Source organism: Hyperolius riggenbachi, chromosome 8, assembly GCF_040937935.1.
Source record: "Hyperolius riggenbachi isolate aHypRig1 chromosome 8, aHypRig1.pri, whole genome shotgun sequence".
In the NCBI taxonomy this organism is placed as follows: domain Eukaryota; kingdom Metazoa; phylum Chordata; class Amphibia; order Anura; family Hyperoliidae; genus Hyperolius; species Hyperolius riggenbachi.
In genome coordinates, this window is record NC_090653.1 from 43502969 (window position 1) to 43523656 (window position 20688).

The 20688-nt window shown below is 48.1% G+C and overlaps 1 protein-coding gene across 3 annotated transcripts in view; it reads right to left on the reverse strand.

Annotated features, from left to right (window-relative positions):
* LOC137528772 (N-acetyllactosaminide alpha-1,3-galactosyltransferase-like) overlaps nucleotides 1-20688 on the reverse strand; it is a 158296-nt gene that overhangs the window by 5463 nt on the left and 132145 nt on the right. For all 3 annotated transcript variants that reach the window (XR_011023462.1, XM_068250336.1, XM_068250337.1), the window contains exons 3-4: nucleotides 19604-19741; nucleotides 2072-2342 (exon numbers count right to left, since the gene is read on the reverse strand). Coding sequence is in view for 2 of the 3 variants with exons in the window: in XM_068250336.1 (XP_068106437.1) it covers nucleotides 2072-2342; nucleotides 19604-19741 (409 nt within the window). In the remaining variant the exon portion in view is untranslated. The remainder of the gene's footprint in view (nucleotides 1-2071; nucleotides 2343-19603; nucleotides 19742-20688) is intronic.

Below are 20688 nucleotides of genomic sequence, written 5' to 3' on the forward strand. Positions count from 1 at the left end.
CTCGATCGATTCCCCGCTTGATTCTGCCGGCGATTCTCTTATCTTCTACTTTTTTTTCTTATCTTTTTGCATTGTCCTCAATGCAGAATCGAGCGGCAAAACGATCGGGTGGAAGATCGGATGTGTCAGAAATTATCCATCTAAATGGCTCCGAATCGAGCCATGTATTCCCAGCATAACATATCGTATATCCCTACCACCAACCCTACATGTTTCCCTCCATCAATGGGTCGCTTCGTCAGGGGAAATAAAGTGCCTAGTGATAAGGTGCCAGCACTTAGTGCAACAAGTACATTAAATATATATTTCAGGTATGGGAAATAAAAACAGCATTTTGGCTTAATAACAGCTGCTGCTGTGGAGCTGCTGTTTTCGTAGGATTATCGACAGCTATTAATTGTTTTTTTAATAATCAAATAAAAGTTACATTTATAGGTTTTTTTTCCTATTCCTCATCTAGGCTATGTTTAGAGTGTTATTTGATGATCATAATGGCCAGACCTGTACCACAGCAGCCAGTAGTAGGTAAGCTCTAAGGATAAATATTTATTTAGTCCTGGAAAAACATTTAATGATAGAGGTTCTCTTTGTTTATTTTAGTATTTATATAGTGCTGCTATATTAAGCAGCGATGTACAGAGTATATTGTCTTCTCACTAACTGTCCCTTAGAGGGACTCACAATCTAGTCCCTTCCATAGCCATATGTGTATGTATGTACCATGTAGTGCATGTGTCTAGGGCCAATTTAGGGGGAAGCCAATTAACTTATCTGTATGTTTTTGGGTTGTGGGAGGAAACCGGAGTGCATGGAGGAATCCCACACAGACACGGGGAGAACATACAAACTCCTTGCAGATGGTGCCCTGGCTGGGATTCGAACCGAGGACCCAGCACTGCTAAGCGAGAGCGCTAGCCACTGTTTGTTAAAAAGCTCCTTGATTAGCCTATACCTGGTTTCCAAAAGTAAGTTGGAATACCAAATAGGTCCAACCAGTCAGTTACAAAATAACAGTGATGTCATCTCTTGTCGACTCAAAGAATATTGGCGGTAGACCAGGATGTCAGGAACCGGCTCCGCGGCAAGCCTGCAGATATGGTTCCCGACTGCGGGTTTGACCAGATCGAGAGGGGAGCAGCCTTATTTAAGCTACAACAAGGCTGTCGCCCCTCAAAGCACTTCTCACTGCCACCACTAGCTGCCGCTAGACAGTGTTAGCTTCCAACTGTCCAGACTCATTTAATCTGGATTGTATGTTTGCTTGTTTACATATACAAAAAGTTCAAAGCAATGCAAGATCCAGGACAGAATAGAGGGTCACTACCTAATTACCTGTATCCAAAGGAACTGAATGCAAATGTAGTGTCATTGGCATACAGGCAATCACATTAGCAGGTCCTGCTCTACTGTTCACAAGCGTTCACCTTTAGATGCAAATGTACTATTCTGGCCTACAGGAGATCCAATTAGCAGCGTCCAACTTCCAGAGGCACTGAATACAGAAGCTCAAAGTAGCAGCTTCCTTCAGCCCTACACATGACACAAAATGAAAATTATGGCTTCTATGTTCTGCATATTACCGTACATATCATCATCATCGCATATATCCTTACAGAGGGGATGGGGCTTCTGGTGACTGTGGCATTGGCTAGGCTATGAGAGCCTATGGTTGTGATACTAGAAGCCACATCCTGACTGGGAGAAGCCCTACCCCCAGTCTACTTCCTGGCTTTCTTGAGGAGCAATCAGACAACTATCCTATACAATAAAACCTAACTGTCCCTGTGTCATCCTTCCTGTCCCCGTCTGCGTGTCCGTAAGTTTTCGTACTGCGCATGTGCGCAGTACAGACAACCGTTGGGACAGGAGGACGTGCCCGGGAGCCGGACAGACGGGTGCAGGCGCACTGACTGGCGGCGTGAAGAGACCTAGAGCCTGTTTTTAAACGGGCTTAGGCCAACTAGTACTTATATAAGTACAGCTATTCTTTAAGACCTCTTGCATTTAGGGTTGATTAACTTAGCACAATCTGTGAATAACCACATCAGGTAATCCATTGAAGCCATCTTACCTGATCCACATCCATACAGATCAGGTAATGCACTTTTTCTTTGGCCAATGGCAAGACCAGCTCCAGCAGGTCCTGCATGCGCAGCATTGAAATTTCTTGCCAGCGGTTTCGCCTGGGAACCTGCAGGGTGACAACGGACAGCCCTGGGCGTGGCTCAAAGGCAGGCACAGCCGACGGACGGTCAGTGAGGATGTAAAACACGCAGGGGAGACCCGGCATAAAGTGAAGGTTGGCGGAGACGAGGAAGTTGTATAGGTAATTTTCCAGATACCTGAGAGGAAAGGACAACATTTTGTATTAAAATACTGTACAGAAATTAAGACATAATGCCCAACCTACATCCCTCATCTCCACTTGGTTCACTTCAAAACTTTATCTCGAGGATACATTAAACATTCTGATATCATTAATATTTTAGTGCCACAGTACTTTCCTAGAGCAGGTGTTAGGAAACCTGCAATTCCATGTCTCACCTGCTGGTGGCATAGCATACGTAAAGTTCTGTTGGCAGGGGCATTGCTAGGATCCTAAGAGATTCGGGGGACTTTTGGGCACTCCAGCTGGAAAATGGGTGTGGCCACTCACCAGAATGTGGGTGTGGTCATGGGCGGAGCAACATTTACATGAACTTAAAGGGACACTTAAGTCAAACAAAAAAAACGAGTTTTACTCACCTAGGGCTTCCAATAGCCCCCTGCAGCTGTCCGGTGACCTCGCCGTCTCCCTCCGATCCTCCCGGCCCCGGCGGCAGCCACCTCCTGTTTCGGGGACAGGAGCTGACAGGCTGGGGACGCGAGTGATTCTTCGAGTTCCCAGACACATTAGCACCCTCTATGCTGCTATATGGTATATGATATATGCTATAGCAGCACAGATAGCGCTATTGTGTCCAGGAACAGCCTGTCAGCTCCTGTCACCAAAACCGGAAGTGGCTGCCGGCGGGGACAGGAGGATCGGAGGGAGACGGCGAGGGCACCGGACAGCTGCAGGGGGCTATTGGAAGCCCCAGGTGAGTAAAACTCATTTTTTTTTTTTACTTAAGTGTCCCTTTAACAGCAGTCTAAGTTGTCCTGCCGAACAGAATGTTGGATGAAGCCCCCCTCTCTATTAATTAATAAAATAATGTAGCATATCACATAAATAGGCAGCGCAGTGTCACTTAAACATAACCATGAAGCGTTCCCTGGCTTCTGTGCTGGCTGGTCTGGCTTTCTGCTGGATGGGCTGGCCTGCTACTACGTTATCTGGCAGTCCCCCATAGCATTCCCTGACCCTCTAGTGGACCCCCTCCCATGCTCCCACTGGCCTCCCACTGAGGCACCATAACTCCCAGCATGCCTCCATAGAAGAACCATAGCTCCCAGCAAGCCCCCATAAAGGCATTACAACACCCAGCATGGCTCCACAGCACCATGTATGCCTACATAGAGGCACCACAGCACCCAGCATACCCCCGATTGATGCACCACAGCTCCCAGCATGTCCGCCATTGAGGCACCACAGCTGACTCTGCCTGGGGGACATCCGGGGCACCACAGAATAGATCCGGGGCAAGTGCCACTGGCGTTTGGGGCTAGCAATGCCCAGGGACGGATCTAGGTGGGGGGCAAGCGGGTATCTTGCCCCAGGCACAGTTTGTTGAATTCTTAAAAAGGCGGCAAAATGAATGGCAGTTTAGGCGCCAAAACCTGACCTTGCCCCAGGCGCAACTTGGTCTTGATCCGTCCCTGGCAATGCCCCTGGCTGTTGGACTTTTGCTCACCAGCAAGTGGCTCTCTTGATTCTGTTACAGAACACTGCTACTCCCTGTTTTACCTGTAGATGGCACTAATCACCACTAGAGATGTTGGTGAACCGTCAGCGAATCCCTATGGGCCAGTACTACTTCCAGGTCGCTATGACCCGTAGTAGTATGGCTGCGCTGGGCCGGCGGTGCACGTCTTTGATCGCGCACCTGTTGCCGGGCACTCTCTGTGCCTGAGCATGACATCACTCATGACGTCACGCACATGCGCAGAAAGTGACCGGCAACAGGCACACGATCAAGGACGTGCCCCGCCGGCCCAGCGCAGCCGTACTACTACGGGTCATAGTGGCCTGGAAGTAACACAGGGTGAGGGGTTCGCCAGCGAACGGTTCCCGAACCGTTCCATAGCTCCCAACTGTCCCTCTTTCGGAGGGACAGTCCCTCTTTGGGAGCCCTGTCCCTCTGTCCCTCTTTCCTCCTCATATGTCCCTCTTTCAGGACTTTGTCCCTCTTTCTATGTAAATATACACATTTCTCTACTAAAAAAAAAAAAAAAATGTGTTTGATTGACTCTAAACTTTATTCCCATCCTTTAAATTGATATATTACTAATTTTAAAATGTGAATATGAAGGAAAATGAACCAGGATGGAAAGGACCAGTGTGGTCTGAATTATAAAACATATTTTTCTTATGTAATCTTTATTGTATGCGTGACTAGGGGTGTGACATAGGCGTGGTCCTGGGTGTGGCAGGGGCGTCGCTTAACCCTCCTGGCGGTTTGTCAAAATCCGCCAGGGGGCAGCAAATACGTATTTTTTTTTTAAATTTTTTTCTTCATGTAGCGAGACGAGGTCTCGCTACATGATAGCCGCTGCTCAGCGGCATCCCCCCAGCCCCTCTGAACGCCGCCGGCGATCGGAGATCAAGAGATCCCGTTCAAAGAACGGGATCTCCTGGAGGGCTTCCCCCGTCGCCATGGCAACGGGGCGGGATGACGTCAGACGTCGTGACGTCAAAGGGGACTCCGATCCACCCGACAGCGCTGCCTGGCACTGATTGGCCAGGCAGCGCACGGGGTCTGGGGGGGGGGGGGGGGGGGCGGCTGCGGCGATGCGTATAGCGGCGGATCGGCGGGTAGCGGCGGCGATCGGGCACTGCACGCAGCTAGCAAAGTGCTAGCTGCGTGCAGCAAAAAAAAAAATTATGCAAAATCGGCCCAGCGGGGCCTGAGCGGTGCCTCCCGGTGGCATAGCCCGTGCTCAGCACGGGCTTACCGCCAGGGAGGTTAAAGGAATACTGTAGGGGGGGTCGGGGTAAAAGGAGTTGAACTTACCCGTGGCTTGTAATGGTCCCCCGCAGACATTCTGTGCCCGCGCAGCCACTCACCGATGCTCCGGCCCCGCCTCTGGCTCACTTCTGGAATTTCTGACTTTAAAGTCAGAAAACCCCTGCGCCTGCGTTGCCGTGTCCTCGTTCCCGCTGATGTCACCAGGAGTGTATAGCACAAGCTCAGTATGGTCTGTGCCTGCGCAGTACGCTCCTGGTGACATCAGGGGAAGCGAGGACACGGCAACGCAGGCGCAGGGGCTTTCTGACTTTAAAGTCAGAAATTACAGAAGTGAACCGGAGGCGGGGCCGGAGCATCAGTGAGCGTCTGCACGGGCACTGGATGCCTGCGGGGGACCATTAGAAGCCTCGGGTAAGTTCAACTCATTTTCCCCTGACCCCCCTACAGTATCCCTTTAAGTGTCCCTTTTTCTTATCTCAAAAAGTTAGGAGGTATGCCGTTCGCTGACATCTCTACTTGGCACCAGATGTCCTCAAGGGACTTTTCTCTGCAATTATGCAGTTAGCTGCAAAGAGCCTATTTGAAGACTCCACCCTGCTACAGACATTGGCAGAGCTTCCTGTTCCAGACATTGCTACAGACGTTGCCAGATTCCCATTGCCTGTGCCTGATTTACCTGGTCTGACCTCTTGCCTTTTGTTTACCTGTCTTTGGATTCCGATTCTGTCCTGCGCTGCTCTCCTGGTTTGTGACGTCGCGCTTTGTCTTGACTTGCTTTTGTTTAGGATTTTGTACTGCATTCCTGGATCTGTATATTGTGTATATAGTTTTGTCGCCGCTAGTTATGTAGCCTTGTATGGTGTGTGCGTGTGGAATTGTTCGCTGTGGTTGTATTGTTCATAGTGACCACTTTTCACTGTTGTATATATTTATTGCACTTTTCAATGAATATTATTGCCGATATCTGCTGTCTCATCTCCTGTATGTGCTGCACAGATTGGTCACCAGCTCTGCTGTCAGTGAGGGTCATAACAGCAGGGCAGTTACGAGGGATGAATTCTGCCTCAAGTCCCACGCCTTTAATGAACAAAGAGGACCATACTTCCAATGACCCCTAGTGGTGACGTGTATCTGCTAATAAATACCAATCAAACAATAATGGCCAGATTTCTGGTGAGGCCACGGAGGCCCGGGCCTTAGGCGTCTGCAGCCCGAGGGGCAACTGGACATGAAATATGGGTTGTTACATATGAAAGAGGAGGCTGAAGATGGGGAGCAACACATGAAAAAGGGAAACTGATGCTGAAGGTGGCAGTTCATGAAACAGAGGGGTTGCAGTACATGGATGATACACAGGGAAGAGGGGGCTGCACTTGGAATGGGAGGGGGCTGCTGCACATGGAGTGGTAGGGGGCTGCTGTACATGGATGATACACATGTGTCTAAAAACACAAAAATATCTTCATATACACCACATCTTTAAAATTTTTTCCAAAGTTCTCTCTTAACTCCCTCAATGCTAACCTGATTAACCTCTTTAACCTCCTTGGCGGTATGGACGAGCTCAGCTCATCCATGACTGCCGGAGGGCGCCGCTGGGCCGATTTTCACAAATTAAAAAAAAAAAAAAAAAACACGCAGCAAGCACTTTGTTTGCTGCGTATTGGTCCTGATCGCCGCCGATGCACCGCTACCCGCCGCGTAACGACCCCCCCTGCCGAGACCCCTGCGCAGCCTGGCCAATCAGTGCCAGGCAGCGCTGAGGGGTGGATCGTGACTCTGTCTGACGTCACGATGTTGATGACGTCATTGCGATGGGGGAAGCCCTAAAGGACATCCCGCTCAGAACAGGATTTCCTTAGGAAGGTACGCGCCGGACGCCGCAGGGAGGGGGGTATCATGTAGCTAGCGGTAGGCTAGCTACAGGATTTAAAAAAAAAATATTTAAAAAAAACTTCTGCGTCACCACCCTGGCGCAGTTAATAGAGCGCCAGGGTGGTTAAAGAGAACCTGTAACAAAACAAAGTTCCCTGGGGGGGATACTCACCTTGGGAGGAGGATGCCTCAGGGTCCCAATGAGACTTCCTCCTCCCCTGTAGCTGCAGGCAGCCCAGCGCTGGCTCCCCCGAAGTGTCCCGGAATCCTCGCTCGACAAGCCTGACAAGCGCAAATAAGTGCTGATGTATTTTCCTTCCCTGCCTCCAGCGGGGGCGCTGTTGTGGTTTTCCGCACGGAGATAGGCGAAAATAGCCGATCTCTGTTGGGTCCGCTCTACTGCGCAGGTGCAGGAGACTTGTGCCTGCGCAATAGAGCTGGCCAACAGCAATCGGCTATTTCCGCCTGTCTCCGAGTGGAAAGCCGATACTGCGCCTGCGCTGTAGCTGGGAAGGTAAATATTTACATCCCTGCCGTTCCGGGAGCCGAGGAGGACGGGGGAAGCCTCAATAGGATCCGGAGGTTTCCCCCACCCGAGGTGAGTACCCCCCAGGGGAGGTTTTTCTCAGTACAGGTCTTATTTAACCACTTCACCACTGAGGGGTTTTACCCCCTGAGTACCAGAGCAATTTTCACCTTTCAGCGCTCCTTCCATTCATTCGTCTATAACTTTATCATTACTTATCGCAATGAAATGAACTATATCTTGTTTTTTCCGCCACCAATTAGGCTTTCTTTAGGTGGGACATTATGCCAAGAATTATTTTATTCTAAATGTGTTTTAATGGGAAAATAGGAAAAATGTGGGAAAAAAATTAATTTTTCAGTTTTCGGCCATTATAGTTTTTAAATAATGCATGCTACTGTATTTAAAACCCATGAAATGTATTTGCCCATTTGTCCCGGTTATAAAACCGTTTAAATTATGTCCCTATCACAATGTTTGGCGCCAATATTTTATTTGGAAATAAAGCGTGCATTTTTTTCAGTTTTGCGTCCATCCCTAATTACAAGCCCATAGTTTATAAAGTAACAGTGTTATACCCTCTTGACATAAATATTTAAAAAGTTCAGTCCCTGAGGTAACTATTTTTTTTTTTTTTTAATTGTAAATTTTTTTTTTATTACAAAAAAAAAAAAAAAAAATGGGGAGTGTGGGAGGTAATGAGTTAATTTTTTGTGTAACACTAATTTATTTCTATGTAAAAAATGCTTAGGGTGTAGCTTTACTATTTGGCCACAAGATGGCAACAGTAACTTTTTGTTTATTGCGACCTGCGAGCGTCATTACGGACGCTCGCAGGAAGTACTAGGAGGCTGTGAGTGTTTTTTTTCACAATGATCGCGCTGCCCATCGGAGAGCAGCGGATCATTGCGGGGCTTAATTCAAGGAACGGGAATGGATTTTCCCGTTCATTGATCTCCGGGCGAGCGGGCGGCGGCGTGTTTACTAGCGGCGGGTTTACGAGCGGGAGCGCGGAAAGTACGGATTTCTCCGTCCCTGGGGGTTAAAGGATGGAAAAAGGGACGGAGAAATTCGTACGGGCGAGGGTAAAGTGGTTAAAGGAACAGACATATGCTGTGGACAGTTAGGCCTGGGGCACACCAGAAGAGTTTTTCTGAGCGTTTTGAGTTTTTAAATCTGCTGCTAATGTTATCCTATGTGTCTGTGCACACTGGAGCAATGAGGTTTTGTAAAAAAACCCATAGCATTACATTGGGAAGAGCTTTTAGAGGTTTCAAAAGCTCTTCCCAATGTAATGCTATGAGGTTTTTTTTACAAAACCTCATTGCTCCAGTGTGCACAGACACAGAGGATAACATTAGCAGCAGATTTAAAAACTCAAAACGCTCAGAAAAATTCCTCTGGTGTGCCCCAGGCCTTACAGTATATGTGCTGTCACCATCCATGGCTTCAACCCAGAAAAGGATTAAGATAAAATTGGGCCCTTGGCAATTTAGTAGTTTTTGCCCAGGGCTGATGGTCACCTGGCTATTTTAATAAGATTTATTTTTTTAGAAAGATTTGGTGTTGGCTAGCATCCACCAGGGCCCTAGACTATCTCCAGGCCCTAGGCAGCTGCCTAGACTTGCCTTGTGGATGATCCGGCTCTGCTTGAACCTGTCGTAGAGTGAACCCAGCCATAACAACGTTTGTTCTAATTAGTGTTCTAATCTGCAATAATTTGTGGCATAAAAACTATCGATTTGTATAACTGAAATGAAGGACTAATGCCTTACTCAGTAGAGAAGGAATTTCACTTTAAAAGTTATCTGAGCCCCCTAAAAAATGGTTAAATAGAGTTCTTACATGGTCTCTAATGTAACTGGACCAGGATCGCTGCCTCCCCGAAATCTGTGCCAGTATAGAGCGTGACCACAAGTACTCGGCAATCTGTGAACCGATCTTCTTTGGCCTGTGCATGCGTAGTTCGGTCTGTGATGCCACTGTTGTCACGCACCCATCATATTCATAACTAAACAAACTGCACATGAGCAGGCCATCCAGTTCAAAGTCTGCCGACTAATTGTTGTTGCGGCCTATATCAGGGAGGCTCCCTATTCTGGAAGGCTTTTTTTTCAATTGCCACTTTTATTGGCCTGAGGAAGCAGGCTCAGACCCGCGAAACGTGTTGACTGTGAAAAATAAAAAAACTTTGTTTACACAAGTTTTCATCACTGAGGTAGGCACCTCAACTTTTTTTCTATTTTATTCTGTTTTTAAATGATTTTATACACACACCAGCGTGCCTCCTCCCCCATATTGTATATTGGGATGCATTCTGGTGAAACAGAGAATTGTGTGGGGGGGGGGGGGGGGGGGGGGAGGGGCAACTGAGGCAGTGGCTCTGGTTTGGATGCACTAAAGTGTACTTAAGGCGTTGTGGCGGGGGGGGGGGCAAATGGGACACAAAGGCATGTTCCCTATCTCATGACATGCCTCTGCCCCTCCCACCACCGCACAACAACCCCCTGAAATTAGCGACAGTGGGAGGAGAGGGATTCTCTGCTCAAACCGTTCTTGCAGGCTTTCCTCAGCTGCCTCTCCCTGGCCACACCCTCTGCAGCTTCCCCGCCTCCTTGCACACAGAGAGCAGTTTGCTCTCCTTCCAGCGTCATGACCCCAGAGGTCACAAAAGTGAAGACATGCAGGCCACAGGAGCGGCGTGGATGGCGGCTACCTGATCCGCCCAGCCCCCTGAATCAGGTAGCATATTTTTATTTTTATTATTATTTTATGTCCCCACCTCGGGTTCTCTTTAACAACAAATGTAATGCATCTTCTGAAGGTCATATAGTTTTCTGTATGTTTGATTTAACATTCCTTACTGGAGTTATTTCTTCACCAATAAAGAACGTGAAAGTGAAAGATACCATTAAAAGACCTCATTTAAGTTATTTTTCTTCAACTCGGAAACAAATCCAACTAAAGTTTGTTAAATCAAAGATGCCCTCCAGTGTTACATAGTTACATAGTGATTTTGGTTGAAAAAAGACATACGTCCATCGAGTTCAACCAGTATAAAAAGTACAACACCAGCCTGCTCCCTCACATATCCCTGTTGATCCAGACCTTAGTATAAGTAAAGCACCACCTCAATGCCCTGAGGGAGTCAGATCCAGCCAAGGTGTCCAACTACCCTTTCATGTCTGCGGGAGAGTCTGCAAGTAATTGTACTTTGCAATCATATTACGATTGTTGTAGTCAATTCAGCCGTGTTAAATGTATTACTGCAGAATCATGTTCTGTTCATTTGGAACAGATTGCAAATCAACATACAACCCTGAGAGGCTTAAGCTGGGTTAGTCATGTGAAGAAACTCTGAACTCCGCTCTCCCACCCTTACACACCTCTTGCGTAACACAAGAATGTTGGAAGGCGTGTAGTCATCACACAGACTGAGTGCAGCCTGAGGCAAAGTCAAGTCATGAGAATATACTTCCACCATCCACATCCCACAATGCATCAGTCAAGAGTACACAGGTCCTCTGACTGTCAGAAAAGTTGTACATAAACTATTTGAATTTTTTTTCTTCATGTAAAACAGGTGATCTCTGTTTTCTGTTGAAGCAAGTGGGCTGGAGACACGGTGCTTTGATTGGCTAGGTATCGTTGCACACATGGTGCTGTGTGATTTGCGCATGGTAGAAGGGCCCTACCGCAGCGCTTCGCACTGCACCATTGCACACAGATTGGTCTCTGCAGCATATTGCGCCAACTTAGGACAAATGTTTCCACAGAGTAATCAAGCAGAATGAAAACTAACTTTAACCACTTCTGTACCACGCTATTTTGTGCTGATCGGTGCTGCGTGGGCTCTCCAGCCCACAGCACAGATCAGGTTGCAGCCAGGCCGATCAGACTTCCCCCCCCCCTTTTTTCCCCACTAGGGGGATGTCCTGCTAGGGGGGTCTGATCGCCGCCGGCTGCTTGCGCTTGAGGGGGGCTCTTCAAAGCCCCCCTCCGCAGTGCTTCCTGGCCTCCTTCCCCTTCCCTCCCTCTCCCTCCCCCTGTGAGCGGCGCAGGACGGATTTCCGTCCTGCGCCTGATGGGATAGGCTTTAGCCTATCAGATGCCGGCGATTCCCGACCAATCAGAGGCCGGGGATCGCCGATCTCCTCTATGGCGCTGCTGCGCAGCAGCGCCGTATACATGTAAACACCGGGGAAGATCTTCCCCGTGTGTTTACATTTACCCTGCGAGCCGCCGATCGGCTCGCAGGGTGTTCACGAAGCACCCTCCGTGAGCTGACATGGATCGGCCGCTCATGCGAGCGGCTGTTTCCATGGAATCCACTTCAGGATTCAGGGGCGTATATATGCGTACGCAGAATCCTGAAGTGGTTAAGGATGATTTAACCCTTTCACACTAAAAAGAAAAACAAACATTCTGCTTTGAATCAATCATGTGTGAGTTAAATATATTTGATACAAATTTTATTTATATACTGCCTGGCTATATTCTGTGTTGGCTATATGTAATCCTTGCGTAACTCCACTCACAAACTGGAAGGTGAAATGGGAGACGTGCAAAATGATGACATCATCAGTGAGCTGCTGACTTGCACTGTCCAGTCAGCAGGCTAGTTGTGTTACTCACACATGACTGTATCCGGGCTGGATAGTCAGCTTTCTGCCTGGAGTTAAAGCGGAACTGTAAATACATGTTAAGCACACTGTTTCACTTACCTGGGGCTTCTGCAAGCCCCCAGCAGCCGTCCTGTCCTGCGCCGGTCCAGCCATTCTCCCGCCGCCAGCTCCGTTCCGTGCAGTAGACTTCTAAGTCGACGGCAGCGCAGCCCTGCCAAGCGTATCTTTTCATCGCGTTCCCCTCTGCAATAGCAGGGGACGCGTAGAAAGGATACGTGTGGCCAGAGCCCCGCAGGCGCAGTGGCTCGGCGGAGAAACCAAAAGTAGTTGGCGGCGAGAGAACGGCGGCTCGGGCAGGACCGGCGTGGAACAGGATGGCTGCTGGGGGCTTGCAGAAGCCCCAGGTAAGTGAAACCGTGTGCTTAAAATGTATTTACAGTTGCGCTTTAAGGTTTAAAAACACACCTGCACTTAATGCATACCAAGTCGAAGCCTAGTACATACTGTAGATGAAAATCAGCCGAGGCGACCAATAGCGACCTCCTCTACAGAGTTTCTAGGGTGAGTGCCGCGGCTCATGATACCTTGCCCAGCGATTAGCCTGTTGGATCCACTCGGCTAACAGCATTTTTCTCCCTACTCATCGGCCCTCTTTCCCATACACAGCAAGAAACACATTGCTAGCCTGGAGTCTAGTGACACATCTGTACAGCTTCGTCTCCAAACTGACACCCGAGGGATCGGGTACCGAACCCTTTCTGGTGACATTCCTCATTTATGTGTATGAGACTTCGTCAGAATCAATTTTATTTGACCAAATACATTTGCACTTACAAGGAATTTGACTTGGCAGTTGCTTAAAGTGAACCTCCAGACTAAAAATCTACTCAGCAGCACTGAAAAGGCGTGGTGTTTCTTTAACAGTTTCACATCATCAGAACTTTGTTTTTCTTACCTAAGCCTCATTTTTACCTGCACAGAAGCTAAGCTCCGTTCCATCAAAGAAATCTGATGCTGTGCAAAGCATGATGGGATTTCTGATGTTGTTCTCGTTACCTAGCGTGTGCAGCTGGGAGGGGTGATCAGGACACAGGACAGTTGGAACTGTGTCTCATGCTCCCTGTCACCTCCTTTCAACCAAAAGATGGCTGCCCCCATGAAATCACAAACATTTGCCTGTTCTTTTAAAACCAGGTGGGGAAGAAATTATATTTTAATCAACATTAATATAACTAAATGACAGTATGTTTGTTTAGGCAGAAGTTCCTCTTTAACTACTTCCCATTCCAGGACGAAGGGGGACATTTATCAAGAGTGAGACAAAATATTGCTAGGTTTTTAGAAATCTGTGCAGAACGGTCTCAGGCATCCTAAGAAATCATTAGATTGTGCAGATTCCTTCCTAAACTGTTAGGAATAGGAGGAGTTAGGAAGGTCTCTCAGGCAGTGCGTGAGGGAAATTGCTGTTGCTGAGGTAACCAATACATCTGCTGTCAGCAGGCTTTGAAAAGGAATTCAGCAGGAGGGAGGAACCCTGCACAAATCATGTCTAGCCTGCACTATCTGTAGAACTGCTATTGAGCACTTTTTAATCTCCAGAAGTTTAGGAATGGATTTGCACTTTTCTTAACTGTAGTGCAGCTGTAGAAATCCACGCTAAACTGCTGGTATTATGTAGGATTTGGGAAGTTTCTTACCATCATGCAGAACAGTTCCTCTGCTGGTTAGAACAGTTTTAGAAGAAAAAACTTTCGGTAATGCTTTGATAAATTTGGCCCTACGTCCTAATTGATGATGCTGCATGTTTTAGGACGTCCTGCTTTGAAAATCACCGCCCGCCGTGGGTGTACGTGCACAGTCCTGTGAATGATTGTGGCTAGTATATATCTCTATATCTCTATCTCTATCTCTATCTCTATCTCTATCTCTATATATATATATATATATATATATATATATATATATATATATATATATATATATATATATATATATATATATATATATAATTATATGTATGTATGTACTGTATGTATGTTTGTGTCGCGATCACTCGAAAATGCCTTGACCGATTTTAATGAAACTTGGTATACTGATCCCTTACTACCTGGGATGATATGTTCTGGGGGTCTCGCGTCCCCCCTGCACACCTAGGCGGAGCTACAAATAGCAAATCAGATTTCACCCATTCATGTCAATGGAAAAAATGTAAAAGGCTGCCATTCTCACAGTAATCAAGCCAGAGTCCCCAAACTTGGCACAGTTGATCACTTGGTGACAGAGGTTACAAATCCAGGAAAAGTGGGTGGAGCATTAAACAGCCAATCAAATTTCAGCCATTTATTTTAAATGGGAAAATGTAAACTGCAGCTATTCTTAAGGTGGCCATTAACTATACAATTTTTTTTATCCAATCTTACCATTTCCATGTAATATAAGAGACTGCCTATAGTAAAAATTCAATATATTCACTCGGTTTACTCTTCTACTACATAGATTTGGTAGGATTGGATGAAAAAGATTGGATCATCAGTGGCCACCTTCAGACTGTAAATCGCAGGGTTTTCAAACTTGGCACAGTTGGTCACTGAATAACTGGGATTAATTTTCAGAAAAGTGGGTGGAGCCTACAACAGCCAATCAAAATTCACCTATTGATTTTCAAGGGAAATATTTAAACCGCTGCCATTCTTACACTGTTAATGGCAGAAGCTTCAAACTTTTTATAGTCGGTCATCGCGTGACTGGGGATTAAACTAACTAAAGGGGTGGAGCCACATACAATCAATCAGATTTCTTTGGTAGATGACATCATCAAGCCAGGACTCGACACTTAAAGAGAACCCGAGGTGGGTTCTGACAATGCTATCAGCATACAGAGGCTGGGTCTGCTTATACTGCCCAGCGCCTGTTGCTATCTTGATCCCCCCTAAGTTCCCCCTGTGCTTTGCTATGCCCCCATAAATCATTAGCCGAGCTAGCGACACAGAGTGTGGCAGCCGGCTGTTTACAACTGCAGCTGTCTCGGCGCTCCCCCGCCTCCTCCATAGCTCCGGTCCCCGCCCACATCTCTTCCCTTTAATCAGCAGGTATCCAGGTAACCTGGGTATCGACCATTTTTACCCTATCCAGCTGGATCCAGATTCCAGATAGTTGGGCAGCTACCCGGATAGCTATCTGCAGATAGTTTAACCACTGACGTGGATATTCGCGGATTTCTCCCAGATATTCGAACCCGGATTACCGGTTCACTAGCAAAATGGACCACCCCCTCTCTCTCTCTCTCTCTCCTTGCAGGGATTTTTCTTGCAGGGATTTGTAGTATGTCAAAAGGAAGCTCACATACCTTGGCCGGGAATTGAACCCAGGTCCACTGCTTTCAGGGCAGCTATCCTCACCACTATACCACCAACCACACACACAGCAAACGACAGCACTTTGAAGTCTGGAAGATTCCAGGGCAAGGGTGGAAAGGATGAAAAGCTAGGTGGCCATGCAACCATTCCTGCTAACCTAAAGCTTACTTATAGACAGCCATACGAGACACATGCCGGGTGCAGGGCTGTGTGGTGAGTGATCTTATAGACAGTCATACAAGACACATGCCGGGTGCAGGGCTGTGTGGTGAGTGATCCTATAGACAGTCATACGAGACACATGCCGGGTGCAGGGCTGTGTGGTGAGTGATCCTATAGACAGTCATACGAGACACATGCCGGGTGCAGGGCTGTGTGGTGAGTGATCCTATAGACAGTCATACAAGACACATGCCGGATGCAGGGCTGTGGTGAGTGATCCTATAGACAGTCATACGAGACACATGCTGGGTGCAGGGCTGTGTGGTGAGTGATCCTATAGACAGCCATACGAGACACATGCTGGGTGCAGGGCTGTGTGGTGAGTGATCCTATAGACAGTCATACGAGACACAGGGCTGTGGTGAGTGATCCTATAGACAGTCATACGAGACACATGCCGGGTGCAGGGCTGTGTGGTGAGTGATCCTATAGACCATGCCCGTTTCCAGGGCCGTGCGGTCAGTGCGACCGCACTGAGCGCTGGGAGGAGCTGCAGGTAGAAGGGCGCTGCCGCGGGCATCATGTGCAGACTGGCCTGAGGGAATTGGGGAGATTTCCTCCAGGGCCACATCTTCCCCTGTGTTCGGCCCAGCCGTCTGCTCCTGTCCTGTGTCCCTGTCAGCAGAATTGAATGTACGTAGCGGCCAGCGCTGCTTCAGTCTCATTCACTCCAGGCTTCAATGATCTGTCACTCCATCTTCGGCAGCTGCTTGCTCTCCACTCCTGGGTTCCTCTGCACTTGATGACACGTGAGGTGCAGAAGACCTAAGGATGGAGAACAAGCGGCTGCTGCGGAGGATGGGGGCGGGGCATATCATTGCAGCCTGGAACTAATAAAACTGCAGCACCGATTGCCCCTGCGTGGATCCTATTCTGCCGACAGGTAAAAGAAAGAGAGGGGGGATTGAGTAGCACTGAGCACTTCTGTCTGGGGAGGGGAGGGGGAAGTAGAAGCGGAGGGGGAGTGGAAGCACCTCTGCCTCTGTGCTCAGTGTGGGGAAGGGGGAGAAGTTTGAGTACACCTGTCTGGGGAGGGGGTTGGAAGCACCTTTGTGCACTCCTGCTGGGGGTGAGCACCTCTGCCGACAGGTGAAAAAAAAAAGGGGAGGGGGTCAAACACACCTGTGCCCAGTACACAGCACACTGTCTGGGGTGGGGCTGTGGGGGAGGCACCTCTGTTCCCAGCACACAGACTGGGAGCTCCTATGCCTAGCTACACTGGGAGCACGTATGCCTGGCTATACTGGGAGCACATGCATGGCTTGCATGGCTATACCGGGAGCTCCTTTCGCCTGACTATACCGGGAGCTCCTTTAATCTGACTATACCGGGAGCACCTGTGCCTGGCTATACCGCGAGCACCTGTGCCTGGCTATACCGGGAGCACCTGTGCCTGGCTATACCGGGAGCACCTGTGCCTGGCTATACCGGGAGCACCTATGCCTGGCTATACCGGGAGCACCTATGCCTGGCTATACCGGGAGCACCTATGCCTGGCTATACCGGGAGCACCTATGCCTGGCTATACCGGGAGCACCTATGCCTGGCTATACCGGGAGCACCTATGCCTGGCTATACCGGGAGCACCTATGCCTGGCTATACCGGGAGCACCTATGCCTGGCTATACCGGGAGCACCTATGCCTGGCTATACTGGGAGCACCTATGCCTGGCTATACTGGGAGCTCATGCCTGGCAATACTGGAAGCATCTACCTATGTCTGGCTATACTGGGAGCACCTATGTCTGGCTATACTGGGAGCACCTATGCCTGGCAATACTGGGAGCTCCTATGCCTGGCTATACTGGGAGCTCCTATGCCTGGCTATACTGGGAGCTCCTATGCCTGGCTATACTGGGAGCTCCTATGCCTGGCTATACTGGGAGCTCCTATGCCTGGCTATACTGGGAACACCTATGCCTGGCTATACTGGGAGCTACTATGCCTGGCTATACTGGGAGCTCCTATGCCTGGCTATACTGGGAGCTCCTATGCCTGGCTATACTGGGAGCTACTATGCCTGGTCATATTGGGAACACATACCTGGCAATACTGGGAGCATCTACCTATGTCTGGCTATACTGGGAACAGCTATGCATGACTATACCGGGAGCACCTATGCCTGGCTATACTGGGAGCACCTATGCCTGGCTATACTGGGAGCACCTATGCCTGGCTATACTGGGAGCACCTATGCCTGGCTATACTGGGAGCACCTATGCCATGGCTATACTGGGAGCACCTATGCCATGGCTATACTGGGAGCACCTATGCCATGGCTATACTGAGAGCACCTATGCCATGGCTATACTGAGAGCACCTATGCCATGGCTATACTGGGAGCACCTATGCCATGGCTATACTGGGAGCACCTATGCCTGGCTATACTGGGAGCTCCTATGCCTGGCTATACTGGGAACACCTATGCCTGGCTACCTATACTGAGAGCACCTATCAATAGCTACCTATACTGGGGGGACCTATACCTAGCCAACCTATACTGCAGGCACCTATACCAGGGTCGGCGGGGGGGGGGGGGGGGGGGGGGGGTTACGGGCTATTTTTACACCTTTGCCCTGTCTATAGGATCACTCACCACACAGCCCTGCACCCGGCATTTGTCTCGTAGAGAGAGAGAGAGAGAGAGAGAGGGAACGAGAGATGGTGATGGTATGTTTTTAGCTTCTAAAACAGTTAAGAAGACTTTAAAAGACCATTTCCGGTTTTCAATCCGAATATCCGAATCCGGCCAAATACTTGGGTCAGGTATTCTAATTCAATTCGGATTTCAAAATTGCAAACCTGGATATCTGACTCAGATCGGATATCTAGGTATCTGGATCTGAATTAGTTTCAGATAGTGAAAAGTGGTATCCGAGTACCCCTGGTTAAGGGCTCTGCCTCTGACACAGGAGACCAGGATTTGAATCTCGTCTCTTCATGTTCAGTAAGCCAGCATCCATTCAGTAAGGAGACCTTGGTAAAGATTCCTGCTATTGCCTATAGAGTGCCCCCTAGTGGCTGCAGCCAGGGGAAAAGCGCAATATAAATGTTCTGTGTCTTGTCTTGTCTCTCTTGTCAGTTCAGGCAATTTCCTACCTCTATCTGGCCAGCAGGCGCCAGTCAGCCAATCAGGTGTACGGTCATGCACCCTTTACCTGCCATACCGATCTAGCAGGATCTGCATAAATTAGCATTCAGGTGGGAGGCTTGGTTGGACGTAATCATTGATTACATCTTTTACAGGGACCGCCGCGTGTAGGCATCTCCCACACAGTCCCCTCCCTAACCACTCACCTGTCAATCACATCCTGGAAGCTGCTGTCGTGCGAACCAGTGTTTGTGATTTTAAATTTCTGTTTTGCAGCTTCCAGGATGCGGTTGACAGGTGAGTGGTTAGGGAGGGGACTGTGTGGGAGATGCCTACACGCGGCGGTCCCTGTAAAAGATGTAATCAACGATTACGTCCAACCAAGCCTCCCACCTGAATGCTAATTTATGCAGATTCTGCTAGATCGGTATGGCAGGCAAAGGGTGTATGACCGTGCACCTGATTGGCTGACTGGCGCCTGCTGGCCAGATAGAGGTAGGAAATTGCCTGAACTGGTAGTAATAAATTGTGTGTGTTGCAGTTTGCATTCAGTTTAGAGGTGATGGGGGTGAAGTCCCTGGAGGTGAGAGAGCCAGAGCTCGCCCACATTTCCCTCTGGGTATCGCATGGTGGTTTGGGGGCCCCAGCAAGTGAGAGAGGCTGGGGCCCCCGGCTGTCGTGCGAACCGGTGTTTGTGATTGTCTCTCGTCATATGGTTTCAAGTCCGACAGTGGACTTTAAAAGGTTAACAAGTAACAACAAATGGAAAGGCACTTACTGTTTGACAGCAAACAACTTACTGTTTGACAGCAAACACAGAGAGTCCAACGACTGTTCCATGTTCCTGGTGGAAACTAGTTTCTTTCTCCAAGTCAAAGGTTCCCTCCCATATGATGGGCGCTCCCCAGGAGGTCACCGATGGCACCTGCGGGAAACAGCTGAAAGGGAATAATAATGAAAAATGGTTAATAATAATAATGGGAATAAAAGTAAAAGGTTCAGTGACGGGTGGAGACGGTTATTGAAGTGCCAGTAATTTGGAGTTGATGTTGTATGTAGTTGGGAATTGGGCCAATCCAAATTTCTGGGCACCTCTAAGTGCGGTTCCTGCAATACAGGGAGAAAACTGCTTGCACTATAAGATCCCACACTGTGTACAGTCAGCTGACTGTAGGTTAACAAGAGGGAAAAAAACATGTTTAAACTCTTCTGCATCCTTGGGACACATTTCTACGCTCCTGCAAACTTCACTTGCGGATTAGGGGCGTAGATTTGCGTCTCTGCTTGTTGCGATCGCCGCACGCGCTCACCCGGCGTAAGTGATCAGTGTAAGGGACCATGGCCCATATGCAATTAACTTTTTCTCCTGAGTTTTCTCCTTGGTAATATTTTCAAACTTGTCTATAAAATGCCCTTTAAACCACCAGCGAGCAAAAAGATACTCAAAATAATTTTGATAGTGGTTTTTCACCTACTTTTTGGTACTTTTTCGATTGCAAAGTGCTGAAAAATTATTTCAAATAGATAAAAAAAAAAATTATCTCCTAGGAGAAAACTAGGGAGAAAAAGTTAATTGCATATGGCCCCATGTGTTTGGACAAAAAGTAAAAATGCACCTACATACATTAAAACAAATTTTAAAAAATAAATTAGTTTTTAACTTCTTATTTCCCCCTCCAACATAGTTACCACCATAAAACACTTGTTGAAAAAAAAAAAAAAAAGTTACCTTAGGAAATCAGCTTTTTAATATGTATGTCATGATGGTATATTACTGTTATTTTTGCAAAATATGGGCTTGTAAATTGATATAGTATAGTATCCAAATAATATGTTGTGCCATACATTGTAGTAGGGACATAATTTCAATGTTGAAATAACCAGG